General features: G+C 46.9%; 1 protein-coding gene across 3 annotated transcripts in view; it reads right to left on the reverse strand.

The window, feature by feature from the left end:
• Positions 1 to 242: 242 nt before the first annotated feature.
• The window catches only part of PRKAB1 (protein kinase AMP-activated non-catalytic subunit beta 1), an 81,858-nt gene continuing 65,037 nt past the window's right edge, over positions 243 to 17,063 (reverse strand). For all 3 annotated transcript variants that reach the window (XM_086942880.1, XM_086942879.1, XM_086942881.1), the window contains exons 7-8: positions 1,540 to 1,608; positions 243 to 1,461 (exon numbers count right to left, since the gene is read on the reverse strand). In XM_086942880.1, the coding sequence (XP_086799006.1) occupies positions 1,384 to 1,461; positions 1,540 to 1,608 (147 nt within the window). In that variant the 3' untranslated portion in view covers positions 243 to 1,383. The remainder of the gene's footprint in view (positions 1,462 to 1,539; positions 1,609 to 17,063) is intronic.

Here is a 17,063-nt window from a genome sequence, read left to right on the forward strand (position 1 = left end):
ATTTTTGATTTACTCCTTGCGGTTGCCTTTCAACAAATTACAAAATCATGGAAAGATACCTCTGTAGTCTCTTTTCAGGCATGGTGGTACAGAATCTGCTACAATCATAAAAGAGATAGAGCCTATGTATTTCCCATCTCACTTGCAATTTAAAGAGATTTACTTTTTAAATGTATCTGCCAAAAAAATGTCTTTGCATGAACCCTCTGTGGAAGAAGCACTCAAACCACCTTGACATCCAGTGTTTTTTAAATTTTGTATTTTATTGTTTATATGCTGCTATAATGCATTAGGAACAATTTATTGTAATACTGTTTTGCTTTTTCAATTAGTATATCTTCCCCCTTTTCCTACTCTTTTCTCTCTCCCCCCGCTTTCTTCTTCTTCTTTCCTTTTCTACTTTTCTCTTTTTTGATATAAAGTATCATCATCCTTTTCTAGTTTTAGGATATTAATCTTGCATTATCTGTATTGTGTTTTACTTATTTTTATCCATCAAATAAAATCTTTAAACTTAAGATAAGGGAGCTTTAAGTGTGAATAAACTATCACAAAAAGCCATCCTAGAACACAAATAGCAGCACAAGCAAATCCTTTATTTTACTGTATAAAATGAAACACCCCTAAACAGACATGCTGTTGACTTAACAAAACAAATTGTGCAAAACTCCTGCAGGTGGTGCCCCTCTTGTTATTTATGATTAAAAGAACACAAAGATATTTACAAACTATTGGGTCAGCAATCATAATCAGTCTTTTGAACTTCTTCATTCTCCCTCAAAAGACTTTCACATGTTCTATAAACCCAAATCCATACCCCACCACCCATAATCATAACTTCAGGAACTATATGTCCGACAATAAAAACGGATTCTCAGATGAGTCGAACAGAAAGCATTGCAGTCATCTCAGCATCAGGCGTGCAAAATTGAAGCGTGAGGTATTCCTTTCTACTGTGTGACAGTGGAAGGGAGCCAAGGGCGGACCTAGACAACTCCCTTTCAAACAAGCTTCATAAATACTTACCACATTCCAAAGTCATTCTCCCCAAACCATCAGTGTCCAGAGGAAAACAAAAATATGCCATTATGGTTCTGAGTGTCTGCCACAAGGGCTTGGGTCACTTTGATCACTTATTCTTGGCTTGGAAAAGTAGGAACTGCACACTCTAGGCCTTCTCCGCCGCTCTGTCTGCCTGTTGTACCCCCTCAAGCTGGGCATAGGTGGTACAAAGCAAGTGTGAAAGAAATGCATTGCTTTACCATGTGAAAATAATATTGGAGTTCAACAGAGGGGAATAAACGCATATATTGTCCTCTGAAAAATGTGTTCCCACTCCACAGCACCCCACAGGGTGCTTGGTAAATAAATACAGTCCTGGCTTCATATCGGCTTGTACAGCAGTGTGGTGACATACTTCTTCTTGTATCGGTGGGTGGCACTGAGGACCATTACTCCATCCTATGAAAGAATTAAGACATCTTAGTGCATGGATGAGGTAACACATGAAGAATCCAAACACGCCTTTTTTACACTTACTTTGATTGAAAGTGCATATAGATGATTCAGCATGACATGGTTGGGCTCTGGCAGGAGTGCAGGATCACACTGAAAAAAGTGAGAGTTTATTTAGTGTGCAATTTACTTAGTCAAAACAGCAGTGCAATGTAATTTAGGGCAGGCAGCTAAAAACGTGCATTAAGGTATGTGCTTAAGAATCATACTTTATCCACTTAATGTTATTAGATCCATTATTTTTCAAGGTCCCTATGGTAATATTTTTCTTTATTTGAAAAACAAAACAAAAAATGGAGGGGCCTACTTGTGAGGCTGTTTGTGTCGCTCTTGCACCACACAACGCGGTAAAAGAGCGAATACCTTAAGACAGGTTTTTGAAACTGCACAAAGCCCCTTTGCATGGCTCGGAGTGGCTTCACAAATCTGGAGTAACGTAACACAGCGCAAATCGCTGTGTTGCGTTACTCTGCCCTGGGAAGGCGTTCCATGGGCGCTGAATGGGTGTTCCCATGTAACTCCCATGGTTTTTGACACATTTCCAGATTTAAAAGTACCTCTTAACCTGATAATGCACGAACATCTTACACCTTCCCAGGGGAGGTGTAACAGGGAGAAATATATCTATTTCTCGTTTATTCCTTTTTAGGTCTCGCCTGTCGATGCGCATGCGCATCGAGCAAGCGAGACTATAGGGGCTCATCGACTCTTTATCCAACTTGCAAGGAATCGTGGCGATTCCTTGCAGTGCACGAGAAATTTAAGCTCAATGCGCATGCGCATTGAGCTTAAATGCGCGTGCACATGCCCCCAGCCGCCTGCCTTGCCTACTCTCTCTCACAGCCTCCCCCAGCTCCGCCCCCTCACTACTTGATTGCACGGCCGCTAGGCCGTGCCTCCCCTACTCTCCTCCCCCCTCCTCCTCTCCTCCCCTGCCTGCCTGCCGCTAGGCCGTGCCTCCCCTACTCTCCTCCCCCCTCCTCCTCCTACTCTCCTCCCCTGCCTGCCTGCCGTGTCGCACCTCTCCCCTCTCCGCCCCCTCCCCTGCCCGCCGTGTTACGGTGAAAGGCTTGTTTAAAGTACAAGTGTATGCATATGGGAAAACAGGAGATACTATTTTTATGTTAATATCATTGCCATCCCCATGCAACTAAAAGTAAGGAGGGCCAGCATCTCAAACAAAGCAACGTAATGCCATTGATTATTACAGCATTGGACACTCCCCTTGCCCCCACCCTCGAGACGTTGCTCTGGAGTTACAAGTCTTCATTGAGACTCATGCGACTATCAGCCCACTTGCTGAGTCGTCGGGGGTAGTAAACGCAATACCAATGAAACCATACACAGCAAAACAAGAACGTTTTTGTCTTGTGCTTATCTGTCCTGCGTCTAAAGTATTTTGTTTCCTTAAAGGCAATAGGGATGGAACGTTCGGCGCCTGGAATGCTTGGATTGGCGCTATTTTGGCTCGTCAGTTCCCATGAGAAAATGGCTGAGCCAGAGCTAGACATCGGGCCTGAGCCAGCCGCGAGACCTGCTTTTCTTGCCCACCTTTACTTCCAAGCACGACAAGCCCTGCTAGATAAGTTGCTCTGAAAGTGAACCTGGTGTCGATGGGTACAGAGAGGTGAAGTGCATTCTTATGCAACGATTTCCATTGCATGACCTGTTTTGTAATAGCCGTTCGTCAGAGTGCATGAGTCATTAAAATATTCGTTCTTAGGAATATAGGCCTAATCAATCAATCAATCAATCAAAGACATTTATAGAGCGCGCTACATACCCGTAGGGTCTCAAGGCGCTGGGGGGGGGGGGGGGGGGGGGGGGGGGGGTGGTGCCGCTACTGCTCGAACAGCCAGGTCTTCAGCTTCTTCCTGAAGGAGAGGTGGTCTTGGGTCAGGCGCAGGTCGGTCGGGAGGGAGTTCCAGGTCTTGGCGGCCAGGTAGGAGAAGGACCTTCCTCCTGTAGTCGCTCTTCGGATGCGGGGGACGGCGGCGAGGGCGTGGCTGGCAGATCGGAGGTGGCGTTTGGGAGCGTAGAAGTTGACTCGGCTGTTGAGGTAGCTCGGGCCTTGGTCGTGTAGGGCTTTGTGTGCGTGGGTGAGGAGGCGGAAGGTGACTCTCTTGCTGACGGGGAGCCAGTGGAGGTCTCTCAGATGTCCGGAGATGTGGCTGGTTCGTGGGATGTCGAGGATGAGTCTGGCTGAGGCGTTTTGGATCCGCTGGAGTCTCTTCTGGAGCTTGGCGGTGGTGCCGGCGTAGAGGGCGTTGCCGTAGTCCAGTCGGCTGGTGACGAGGGCCTGGGTGACGGTCTTCCTGGTCTCTGTGGGGATCCACCAGAAGATCTTCCGTAGCATGCGTAGGATGTTGAAGCATGACGAGGAGACGGCGTTGACTTGCCTGGTCATGGAGAGGGAGGAGTCCAGGATGAAGCCCAGGTTGCGTGCATGGTCTGTCGGTTTGGGTGCGGTGCCCAGGGCGGGAGGCCACCAGGAGTCGTCCCAGGCGGAGGGTGAGGAGCCCAGGATGAGGACCTCCGTCTTGTCTGAGTTCAGCTTCAGGCGGCTGGTCGTCATCCACTCGGCTACCTCTTTCATCCCTTCTTGTAGGTTGGCTTTGGCGGCGGCGGGGTCGTTGGTCAGGGAGAGGATCAGCTGGGTGTCGTCGGCGTAGGAGATTATGCTGAGGTTGTGTTTGCGTACGATGGCCGCGAGGGGGCTCATGTAGACGTTGAAGAGGGTGGGGCTCAGAGAAGATCCTTGGGGGACGCCGCAGATGACTTCGGAGGCCTCTGACTTGTATGGTGGTAGGCGGACTCTCTGTGTTCTACCGCCGAGGAAGGAGATGATCCATTCTAGCGCCTTGTCCTGGATTCCGACGTTGCTGAGGCGCCGTATTAGGGTGCGGTGGCAGACCGTGTCGAAAGCCGCGGAGAGGTCTAGGAGGATGAGGGCCGCTGTTTCTCCATTGTCCATCAGGGCTCGGATGTCATCGGTGGCGGCGATGAGGGCGGTCTCGGTGCTGTGATTGGCTCGGAAGCCGGACTGTGAGGGGTCGAGGGATCCGTTTGTCTCGAGGAAGGCGGCCATCTGCTTGTTGACGGTCTTCTCGATGACTTTGGCTGGAAACGGGAGAAGCGAGATGGGGCGGTAATTCTTGAGGTCGGTGGGGTCCGCTGTTGGTTTCTTGAGTAGGGCGCTGAGTTCGGCGTGCTTCCAGCTCTCCGGGAAGGTGGCGGTGTTGAAGGATGTGTTGATGATGTCTCGCAGGTGGGGTGCGATGACAGCGTCGGCCTTGTTGAAGACGTGGTGAGGGCAGGGGTCAGTCGGTGATCCGGAGTGGATGGAGTTCATCGTGCGGATGGTGTCTTCGGTACTGATCGGGGTCCAGGCGTGGAGGGTGGTGGTGGGGGGTGGTTGTTCGGTCATGCTGTGCGTTGGTTGGTTGTCGAAGCTGCTGTGTATGTCTGTGATCTTGTTGTGGAAGTATGAGGCGAGGGAGTTGCAGAGGTCTTGCGATGGGGTGATGTCGTTGTTTCCTGCGCTGGGGTTGGAAAGCTCTTTCACGATGTTGAAGAGTTCCTTGCAGTTGTGTGCGTTGTTGTCCAACCGGTCCTTGAATGCTGTTTTCTTGGCGGCGCGGATCAGCTGGTGGTGCTTCCGGGTAGCAAGCTTGAGGGAGGTCCTGTTGTCCGGTGTCGGTTCCCTTTTCCAGACTTTCTCGAGGGCTCGGCAGTTCTTCTTGGAGCTCTTGAGTTCGTCGGTGAACCATGGGGCCTTCTTGCTGCCGGGTCTGCTGGGCGCGGTCCTCAGTGGGGCGAGTTCGTCCGCGCAGTTGCTGATCCACTTCGTGAGGTTGTCGGCGGCCTGGCTGGGGTTCGCTGAGCTGGCAGGAGGGTGCTGGCTCAGGGAGGTGGCGAGCTGGTCTGCTGTGATCTTGTTCCAGCTTCTGCGGGCGGCCTGTTGTTGGTGATGGTGGGTCGGCGTTCTCTTGAAGGTGAAGTGGACGCAGCTGTGGTCCGTCCAGTGAAGCTCTGTGGCGTGGCTGAAGTCGATGTCTGTGCTGGATGAGAAGATGGCGTCGAGAGTGTGTCCGGCAAGGTGGGTGGGGGTGGACACCAGTTGCTTGAGTCCCAGGTTGGCGAGGTTGTCGAGCAGGGTGCTGGTGTTGCGGTCGTTGTTGTTCTCCAGGTGGAAGTTGAGGTCTCCCAGGAGGATGTAGTCAGCGGAGGGGAGGGCAAGCGGGCTGACGAAGTCGGCGATGTCCTCGCTGAATTGGGTGCGTGGTCCAGGGGGGTCGGTAGATCAGGGTGCCTCTGAGGGTGGTGGTCGGGTTGGTGTGGATCTGGAAGTGCAGGTGTTCGGCGCTGGTCAGGGTGTTGTCGGTGCTGGTCGTGAGACGGATGGTGTTCTTGTGGATGATGGCGATGCCTCCTCCCATCTGGTTGGCGTTTCGGTCCCTCCGGACGATCTTGTAGCCCTCTGGGATGGCGATGGCGATGTCGGGAGCTGAAGAGGCGTTCATCCAGGTCTCCGTGAGGAAGGCAACGTCAGGGGCTGTGGCGTCGAGGAGGTTCCAGAGTTCGATGGCGTGTCTGTGGACGGAGCGGGTGTTGAGCAGGATGCACTTGAGGTGGGTGCTGCTGGTGTTCGGCTTGGTGGGTGCGGGGCAGGATCGGATGCATGAGAACTTGCAGGCGTGGCAGCTGAAAGGTCCGTTGGTACGTCCAGGAGTGGCTTGATGGCATTCTGGGTGTCGGCCGGTGTTGAGAGCGCTGAGGGTGGCGGCTGAGTACGTCAGGCGTGTAGGTCGGGGTCTTCGTGGTCCAGGGGTCCTGGCGCTGGTCGCGATCCGGTCGCGGACGGGCGTAGACGGGCTTACATTTGGCGCGCCTTCGGCGCACAATCGGCGCGCCCGCTGCGCGTGACCGCTGCGCGTTCGCACGGTCGCCATATAAGGCGAAGTGCGCGGGTGGGCGGGGCAGCTGGGAGGCGGGAGCGGGGAGGGAACAGAAAGAAAAAAGGGGCGTGGTCAGCGGTGGTGGCGGGAAGCGGGGAGCGGGGAGGGAAGACGGCGAGGTAGGCGGGCAGGCAGGCAGGAGGGCGCGAAGGGCTGAAATAGACTCGAACAAAATGCAGGCACAAATGTCAGGAGAAAAAATAAACAGTTGACACGGGGAGAAAAGCAGTTTAAGCAAGCACAAATTTTTGACAAAACGAGCGAGAACAGACGCAACGAAAAAAAACAGTTAACACGGGGAGAAGAGCAGTTAAGCAAGCACAAATTTTCGACAAAACAGGCGAAAACAGACGCCAGCGGCGTCAGCCGGCAGCGAGGCAGAGGGCAGGCAAGGGGGCACACACAGCAGTTGGTGGCCGTGCGGCGCGGGGGTGTCCCACAAGTGGGTCACACTCACCTGCGTCGCACGGTCGCCATATAAGGCCAAGTGCGCGGGTGGGCGGGCAGCTGGGAGGCGGGAGCGGGGAGGGAACAGAAAGAAAAAAGGGGCGTGGTCAGCGGTGGTGGCGGGAAGCGGGGAGCGGGGAGGGAAGACGGCGAGGTAGGCGGGCAGGCAGGCAGGAGGGCGCGAAGGGCTGAAATAGACTCGAACAAAATGCAGGCACAAATGTCAGGAGAAAAAATAAACAGTTGACACGGGGAGAAAAGCAGTTTAAGCAAGCACAAATTTTTGACAAAACGAGCGAGAACAGACGCAACGAAAAAAAACAGTTAGCACGGGGAGAAGAGCAGTTAAGCAAGCACAAATTTTCGACAAAACAGGCGAAAACAGACGCCAGCGGCGTCAGCCGGCAGCGAGGCAGAGGGCAGGCAAGGGGGCACACACAGCAGTTGGTGGCCGTGCGGCGCGGGGGTGTCCCACTAATGGCTATCTATTTCCAGTGCCAGGTGTTGTCATGATCATAAAGCCACGGTTTTTTATTTAATACACATGTTTACATGGGCATTCCATGACAGCATTGCCACCGCATAATTAACAATACGAAGGACCCTCATTAACGTGGCAGGAGGTAGCTTGGGTACTAATATGATGCTATTTGGCTGCTGGATGGGGGTTGGTTAGTGGGAGTTGAGGGGCATTGTTTTATCCATTTGCAAAACTCGTGCTTTATGCCATATTTGTGTGCTGCACCCGAGTAACCCTTTCTGAGTTAATGTGCTGAGCATGATGTATAGCTAAGCTGTGCTGTTCTATTTTACGTAGGCCACTAACTTACATTATTGCTCCAATAAAAATATTTTTTTTTAACGTGGCAAGAGGTTTATATTTAGTTAAAGTTATGTTTTCGAGTACCACAGTCGTGCGCGCTGCTTCCTGTACTCTCACAAACAAAGCCACGTTAACCCCGCGAGCAGACTTTTAGAGACGGCAGCCAAGGAATGAGTGAAGCTGCAGCAGAGCGTCTCCAGCCTCCCTCGCAGCTCTGGTAGGGATATTCCAAGAACTTCCGCCCACCGCTCTCGTAAAGGAAGTTTCTAAATTTACCCCGCGCCTGTCATGGATTCTCGCTTCACTCGGGCATGCGCACACAGCCGCTCGCGTCATCTTCCAGGAATAGTTGAGGTGCTTTTTCCCCTGCTGAAAAGTTACAGCCGTGTTCTAGTAATTTCATGTTTTACAGAAAGCGTCTGTTTTTCTCGGATGCGTTTAACTCTTGAAGATGAAACCTGGGTTGTTTGTTAACGGGAAGCTGGATTGAGCGAAGACTACATGGAAACGTTTTTTTTTTAATTTAGCACATTAGGAACTTATTTTGCTAGAATGTTTTTCTTGAATCTGGGATCTAAGAGTACAGCTACGCGCGAGGCTCGCGGCCTATACATCAAAACAAAATGGCGAGCGGATGATGCACCGGCGGTGCGGTCTTCTCCAGACAGCGTCCCGTGCCAGGGTCGAAACAGGCATTTATTTAAGCGCCAGTATGCAGGCAAGTTTTTTGCAGTGGTCTCCCTCATGTACTGCTCTTCCCCCTCCGTCATGCTCTGTGTTGCTCTCCCGCATGTACTTCTCGTCCCCCTCCACCATGCTCGGTGTTGCTCTCCCGCATGTACTTCTCTTCCCCCTCTGCCATGCGACATGTTGCTCACCCATGTGCTTCTCCCTCACCGGCCTCAGTGATGCGCTGCTTGACCTGGGCTTTGCCTGCTCCCGTTCCTCACCTGCCTCAGTAATGCGCTGCCTGACATGTGCTTCACCCTTATCTGCCTCAGTAATGCGCTGCTGGAACTCCTGTGCCTCACCTCCTCCAGGTTGCTTTCTTGCCAGTAGTATTCCTTGCCTGCTTCATGTTTCGCTCGTCAGTTTCCTTTATTCCACCCCTCACTGCTCGGTCACCCGTTTGCTTTACAACACCCCCCAGCCCTGCTATGTTGCTTCTGTCCCAGTGGTCTCTCCTGCCAAACCAGTGTTACATTCCCTCACCCACTTAAAAAAATTCACACTTCAACCAATTCAATTCCAATCAGCTCCGCCCCCTCCCCTTCCCGCCGTGTCGCATTTCTCCTCCCCCCTCCCCTCTCTTCCCTCCGTCTTCAGTAGAAATCGTGGCTGTAGAATCAAATAAGCTTTATTGCAAAAAGACTTCCCGTGTCCAAACAATGTTACAATCACTTGAGGTATTGAGGCGGGGATTTGCAAATTGATGCTAACAGCCGAAGAGTCAGTCTTGAAGGATCTGACTGGTACAGGTATTCAGTCTGCACGGCACCCCACCCCCGCATTGTCCAAAGTTGCCAAGTTTTCAGTCTTAAGTGTGACATTTGCACGTTTTCAGTGTGCTCCTGTGTGATATTTCATTGCCTTATAGTCTGTGTCACTTTCTAATGGCGAGTAAAGCGGTTATGTCCGTGTAGAGAAACGTTGCACAGTTATGGTATAGAAATAGTCTTGAAACAATTGCAAACTCTTTAAACGCTTATGCTGTAACACAAATTACTTTCCTTTACGGACATGATCGCCATGAAACAATAGTGGTGTTATTTATAATAATATAGATGTATTTTATTGGTATATCTCCAGTTTGTTTAAACTGTGTGTTATTTTCATAAGCTACATCAGTTCTATTCAGTGATGAAAAATTATCATTCTCAGTATTCATCTGGACATGAAATGCAGCTGTGCAAACTTAAAATAACTCTGTGGGGGTGTGTTCTTGAAGGGGAAGGGGCTCATGCTAAGTATTGCCTGAGAGGCACTTATGCACACATCAAGCCTCTTAACATTCACCCCCAAAATCTTGCTAAACCCTACGATCGTCAGGTTTTTAGGTCTCGCCTCAACCCCTCACCCTCAACCCCTCACTCACCCTCACTCTCACTCATCCTCACTCACCCTCAACCCCTCACCCTCACTCTCACTCATCCTCACTCACCCTCAACCCCTCACCCTCACTCACTCACCCTCAACCCCTCACTCACCCTCACTCTCACTCACCCTCACTCAGCCTCAACTACTCCCCCTCACCCTCACTCACCCTCACCCTCACTCACCCTCAACACCTCACTCACCCTCACCCACCTTCAACACCTCACCCTCACTCACCCTCACTCACCCTCACTCACCCTCACTCACCCTCACTCAGCCTCAACTACTCCCCCTCACCCTCACTCACCCTCAACACCTCACTCGCCCTCACCCTCACTCACCCTCAACACCTCACCCTCAACGCCTCACCCTCACTCACCCTCACTCACCCTCACTCTCACTCACCCTCACTCTCACTCACCCTCACTCTCACTCACCCTCACTCACCCTCACTCTCACTCACCCTCACTCTCACTCACCCTCACTCTCACTCACCCTCACTCTCACTCTCACCCTCACCCTCACTCACCCTCACTCACCCTCAACACCTCACCCTCACCCTCACTCACCCTCAACACCTCACCCTCACACAGTGCAATAGGTCTCAGACCATTTCAGTTAGAGCTTTTAGAAATGTTTATGGCTTTTTTTATGTGTAATTCTTTAGCATTGGCTACAGGAAACAAAAATGCTAAACATTTACCAAAAAAACCCATAAACAATTCTAAAAGCACTAACTCTAATGGTGCGAGACCTATTGCATTTCCAATGCTTGTTTATGTGTGTTGCATTCTGCAGTGCACATTGCAAGAGGAATATCCTCCCAGGGATACCTTCCTGCACAAAAACAATCCTGCATGGAAGGCAGGCACCCTTGCACCAGGGTGCAAGGGCGCTTAGCTAGGCTAGGCTACCAAAAGGATGCCACACCAGGGGAAAGGACAGGAATAAGTTGTATTGCCTTAAATAAGGTGCATTCCTGCCCTTTCCCTGTCACGCAACACAGCAAGCTGAATTATAGCACTGTAGGACTTCCCCAAAAATAGGCCTCTTAGTTTTTATTTTTCAATGAAAATTGCAATAATGTAAGACAACGCTACTAAGGGGCCGATTACGATGTTGTGCGGAAACTTTCTGCCCGACACTATCTCGGAATCGGGACCAACTGACTAGCGTTCGGCAGGTCCGCCTGACCGATTACGATGTGACTGAACACTGATCGGTCGGAGTCCCATCCTTTCCTATGGGAGCTTGTTTTCCGCCCGACAACACAGGCTCCTATGGTGAAATGGGGTGCGTGTGTGTAAAACCCTGCAGTTGTCACAGGCACCTCATGGTGCCTGCCACACAGTACAGGGTTTTACAGGGGGGTCTCCTGGGTACGTCCTTGGCCCCCAACAAAAGGCCTCTGGATGAAGGGGGCCCTTCTAGGGGCTCCTAAAGTCACCCTCTGACAGCCTTTCCGTGTCGGACAGGCCGACTTGGAAAGGTTGTTTGAAACTGGCACCGTAATCGTGAGGTTGGAAACTATCTATAGAGGTGTACGATGTGGTTCTGACCGACACAAATTCTCCTGGAGCCAGTCGGAACCGATTTGGCATGACCGAGTGGTTGACAATTGGACCACGAATATCGTAATCGGTCGGCGGATTGTAAACCGACTGAGTCGTGGAAGGGTTCCGACATGGTCGAGGAAAGTCCGACTGTCGGGAGGAGGCTTTCCACCTGACATCGTAATCGCCTCCTTAGGCTGTAAGTATCCGTTTGTAGCATATAGTGCTGCCGATTTGTATGCTCTGCATACTCCTGTCATCTAGTCTTAGGGTCAGACATTACAACTTGTTTTTGGGCTGTGTTCCTATTCCTCCCTTAAGCCACGATGCGCATTGGCACTGACTACACCTTAGATTGTTTTTCACTCAGCAGGAAGAAGTGGAGTATAGAGTAAGACTACTAAGATGTGCAGTGTAAGTTTGTGAATATAATGAAAAAAGCATGCACCATCATTAATTAATGCAATGGTACCTAGGAAAGTCATGGTGGCTCCTTTCTTAGATGTACAGCATGTCCTGGGAGGTGCACCGAGTACATGTTTAGCTTTGACACAGCTCGTTTAGATGAATCTGACAATCCACCATGAAATGCATGCCTCAGAAATTGTGTTACCTTTGTCAAAATTTTCCAAATAATGTTTATTTCAGGTACAAATCCATCTAATATGCATACAATATATAGAATAATAAGATGCAAGTTATGAAATGAATATACAGCCCAGCTTGTGAGTAGAACAATAATGCATTGTTGTTCACATTCTCTAGAAAAATCCACAGGACCTATATCTTCTACGCCAGGCTGTGTACAAAAACATCGATATCCTAAATGTAATGGAACCTTTAGTATTCAATTTGTACATCTTCATAGCAACTTGATATGGTCCGATGCCCATATTGGGGCAATCCATTTCCTCCTTAGGAGCCAATATCTGTTGCAAAAAATAATAGTCTGGATTTGGCGTCAGGAACTTGATCACACTGGATAAAGGTTGGACATAAACTTAGAGTTTAACCACTTCTTACCAAAATCAGCAAGCAGTAAGATACCAAATCTAAATCTGAGCTAAAGATTTTTGGCTAGCACATGAAGTAATAATGTATATAAAAACTCACATTTTTAGAGCACACTTAAAACCTAAAAATAATGAAATCAATCCTTCTCTAGGTAACTTGACAAGCCACAGTTTCCATAACAAAACCCCAATATTTGTGTTAGTCATTTCACATATAGACTCCAGCTTGTCTCAAAGTCCATCAGTCCTAGTGAATAAAACCATGTCCTTACAAATCGAAGTCATGAGATAGCAGAAGCATTGCTCAGGATCTTTAACCTTGAGTAGCGCTTTCCTATACAAGGCATCTAGCCCCCCAATATGCAGCCTGAATAGAAGAGGCTTAAGGTAAGCAACATGAGCGATACATTTTAAACCTAGATGCAGATGGCACGGTGTGGCAATTTTAATGAAGATTTTAAGAATTTTTAGTTTCTGCTAAACTATCAATATTGCAGTGACCCCAAGCCTCAGCACCATATAGGACTTTGTACAGTTGAATAGTTATAAATACATGTATAAATCTCAATTTCTTCCATTTATTATTATTTTTTTCAAGAACAGCAGTGTCTCCTTGTTGTAGGGTTAACTGATTTATCAACATTTTAAGGAACCAGGAAAGAGGTTTAGCCAATCTAACTCCCACGTAATAGAAATATCTTACCAATTTCAATTGGGTGTCACTCATTTTTAATGAACCCTTGAAGGACCAAAAGGGATTAAAAGGAATGTATTTCATACTAGTAGTGTTCATTTCTAGGCCGTGAAGTTTGTATAAGATAGAAAGCTTGCTCACTAGAATTTGAGCTATCCGCAATGTATCATTTAAAAGTAACTATGGTATCTTTTGGATTACTAATTTCGCGGAGTAATTTTTGTAACTAAGCAAATGTTCAATTACCTCATTAATAAAGGCTGTGAACGGGATAGGTGCTGATGCACACCCATCGCACACAACTCTATTAAGCTAGAAGGCAGGGTTACCTCCTCACTCGCCCCCAGTGGACCCGAGCATAGTTATTGGAATACAGTTGCATTTTTAACAATTTGACAGCACTTCTAATAGCTCTGCTGTCAGAACAGAGTCAAAGGATGCTTGTAAGTTAACAAACGCTGCATATAAGTGTTTAGCTTCATTACTATTGGTTTTCCACAGAAGGAGTGCAAAGCAGGAAACCTGATCAACTGTACTAATACATAGGCAAAATCTAGCTTATAAATAGGATGAAACTTTTGATTCGGTCATCCAAAGTTGCAATTTATCCAGTACTTGCTTCCTGAAGACTTTTTGTAAGCTGTCAGATTAATTGGGCCATAATTCCCAGGAGAGGTGGAACATGCTTTCTTGTAAATGGGTACACTTTCCATTCCCTGCCAGGACTCTGTGGCAAGAGCACCTGCTCAAATAGTGTTGGATACAATATTAATATAAAGGGACCAAATAGATGGTCAGACTAGAAAAGGTTCACAGGAACCTTGTCCAGTCTGGGAGCCTTTCCAGTTTTCTGGTTGTCAATTGCTTTCTGTGTGTCCAAGAGCAAGAACTCAGTGGCAGTAATAGGTTGATTATTAAGAAGATTTGCACTTTATAAAATAGTGTATGATGCAGGGTCACTTAGGGGAAGGGACTGAAGATACATTTGAAAAATTGAAACCAGTCTTTTGGTTGAACGCAAGACACCCATTTTATTTAACTTCCCCAAACCTCCTGTGGACTATAGGTTTCAAGTTTATTTGTTTTTGCACAGTTAATAAAAGCCATTACACAATTTGATAAGACCTTAAAACATATCATAAAAACATGATTCAGAACAATTTAAAAACTATTGTTCTAGATTCATGACACATAAAAAAGCGTGTTTACATACAATAAAAAAACGATGTTGAAAAATGATTTGGAAACCAATTTTAAATCTATTACAAAAGCTGTTGACTTTTAAATGTATTAATAGGAATACATATTTGATGAAGAAAATTCTACATATAAGACTGATAATCGAACCATCATTAAATGAGTAGACTTATTTGATTACCAGTGGATCAATAATTCATGTGTTCATGGAAAAAAGTATAAGTCGTTACGTATTAAAGGGCATTCAATCAAAATTTAGGTACCAAAGCACATATGGGAAAAGGATGGGAGGTGGCAATCATACTCCGCAAGTGTCTGGCAAATTAGCAGCTCTTACCAACTTTTTTGTTTCTGTAGGAATTGAATCAAATTAGAAATGGCCTGTGGGTGAGCGTCATCGAGCAGGAAATCTACTACTGTTTGAATTGTGCGCAAACCTTGTGAAATCCATAACTGGCGAAGAAATTTCCTGCTGTTGTTGATTAAAGCCGGACAGGTATAGAGAAGATGAGAGGTTGTCTTGGGACTGAGCACATAGCAGACACATAGTTGATACTGGACCTATCGACCATAGGGGTAAAATTTCACATCCTAATAAGATAGAACTTAATTTTATAGTGCACAGCAGAAGTATTTTTGAATACGTCTTTTGTTGTAGCTTCTTTATATCAGATGTGCATGCTTTCGAGCCATAAGAATCCAATGATCTTGTACAAATTATGCCTTTTGTGTTAATCTGTTTAGCACTTCTGATGAGGAAGATTCAGATTCCATAATCTTGCAGTTGTTTTAAGTTTCAGGGCTTCATGAAGGGAAATTGCCCAAGAATTTTGAGCTACGGTATGATTAATTGAAGATACTTCTTTCCAAACCACACTTTTCAGCGTCCCTCCTTTGGCAGCACGTATAGCATGTAAATATTTAAGAGTGTAGGCCTTTTGGGCTAAAACTTGTTGCACATTGCAAATTCTAATCTAATTTGAGCAGCTGCAGAATGATTTGAGAGTTTAAATAGGAATTTAAAAACTGTGCTCTGGGATTTGTTCAAAAAGGGGCCCAGTTTCCCAGGAAAGGCTTCCTAACCGTATGCTAACGTGGGTATTAGCTTGGACTATTTTCATTAACGGATCTAAGGATGGTTGTTTGGTATGTTTGAAAATGGATTGGAATGCGAATAGTAGTGACACACGCTTTGGTTTAAAGGAGTTCTCGGGAGTTAAATGCCCACCCTTATCATCTGACCAACAGCCGAGGTACTTCTATATGGAAGCAGTAGACAGACGTTGATTGTTGAAGTACCATATACCTAGTTTTTTTTTTTCCATCCAAAGATCACAACATTGATTTTCTCTAGATTTACTGTCATACAGTTTATATTGCTATGTGAAGATAAAACATCAAGTAGTCTTTGTAGCCCCCTGGCTGTTTGACTCAGAAGAACTAAGTCATTGGCGTAGAGAAGAGAGGAAATGTGAGTTTAATCCAACAGCATTCAAAGTAGGAGCCAAGTTTCTAATCAATAAATGAAACAGAGTTGGAGCCAAAACACACCCTTGCTTTACTCCTTGCTCTATTCAATTTTTTTGGGGACCGTTAGTTTGTTGTAGAGTGAACAATATTGTGCCCTGTTATCTTTCAACTTCAAGTAGATTGTGCCAAAATGATTCTTCTCACCTTTTCTAACTCGCTGCCAGGGCAGACTTATAGGCCCTTTTTGCTTCTAAAATGAGTTTCTTTTCTTCCTACTATTAGGGCTTTTGAGAGCAGTTAGCAGATCAGCTTTGGCTGTTTTGCAAGTCATGTCATATCAAGAAGATTGTTTACAAGGAAATAGAACAGCCTCAAGTTTACTGTTGAAAGGTTGCCTTACAGACTTTAATAAACAATTGTGAATGTCTAACACTGTGATCTGTCAAGGAGAAAAATTCAAACTGTTCCATCGCTGCCACAACTTTTGTAGATGTCCACAACTACATCAGGTTTTACCGAAATTCTGATCCATTTAAAAGGACCGATTGCTTATTAAAGTAGTAGAGTCCGCAGCACTGTTTTGTGGAAGGGCCAGGTCTGTTATAAAATTGATTTTCAAAGACAAAGAAAGGGTGTCATGATCACGATCAATTCTAGCCACAACTTCCATATCATGCTATAAATGTAGACAGAGTAAAATATAGTCAATGTTACTGGTGCTATTCTTGTCTTTTAAATGTGCATCTACCAGTCCTGTCTGACTCAGTGCAGAAATTGCAGGAAAAAAAGACTATATGTCAGGGTAAAGGACGCCAACTGAAGAGCTGCGGCTGATCAATTTTTCATGGAAGGAGTTGTTAGAGCGGATATACCGAAGAGCGAATCTTCTTACTCAAGGACAGCACTCGTAAGACTCAGTGGCTCAAAGGTTACATTAAAATCACCTAACAGTAATACATAACTATGCTCGGCACAAGATTTCAAGTCAATAATACTCTGTAAGATGCATAGTTGAGGATTTGCGGTTCTTGAAGGTGCCTCTGTTATAAATGTTAAATAGCTTCGCAGATAACGTCTGCAAGGAACTTGTACATAAAGTCATTACATCCAAAAGCCTTAAATCAATCAGCTTTGATGAACAGTTAAGCAAGGTTTCTACTTAAGTATGTACTGTGAGGCCTCAAGGCAGTTGCCCTACTACTGAATGGCCTGTACACTATAACTGTTATAACCGGATCAAATTATGAGGGATGTGGCTCAGGTTTCCTGAAAAAGACAGATATGATCATTATCAAACGT

The sequence above is a fragment of the Lissotriton vulgaris genome, chromosome 11 (genome assembly GCF_964263255.1).
Source record: "Lissotriton vulgaris chromosome 11, aLisVul1.2, whole genome shotgun sequence".
NCBI classification, from domain to species: Eukaryota; Metazoa; Chordata; class Amphibia; order Caudata; family Salamandridae; genus Lissotriton; species Lissotriton vulgaris.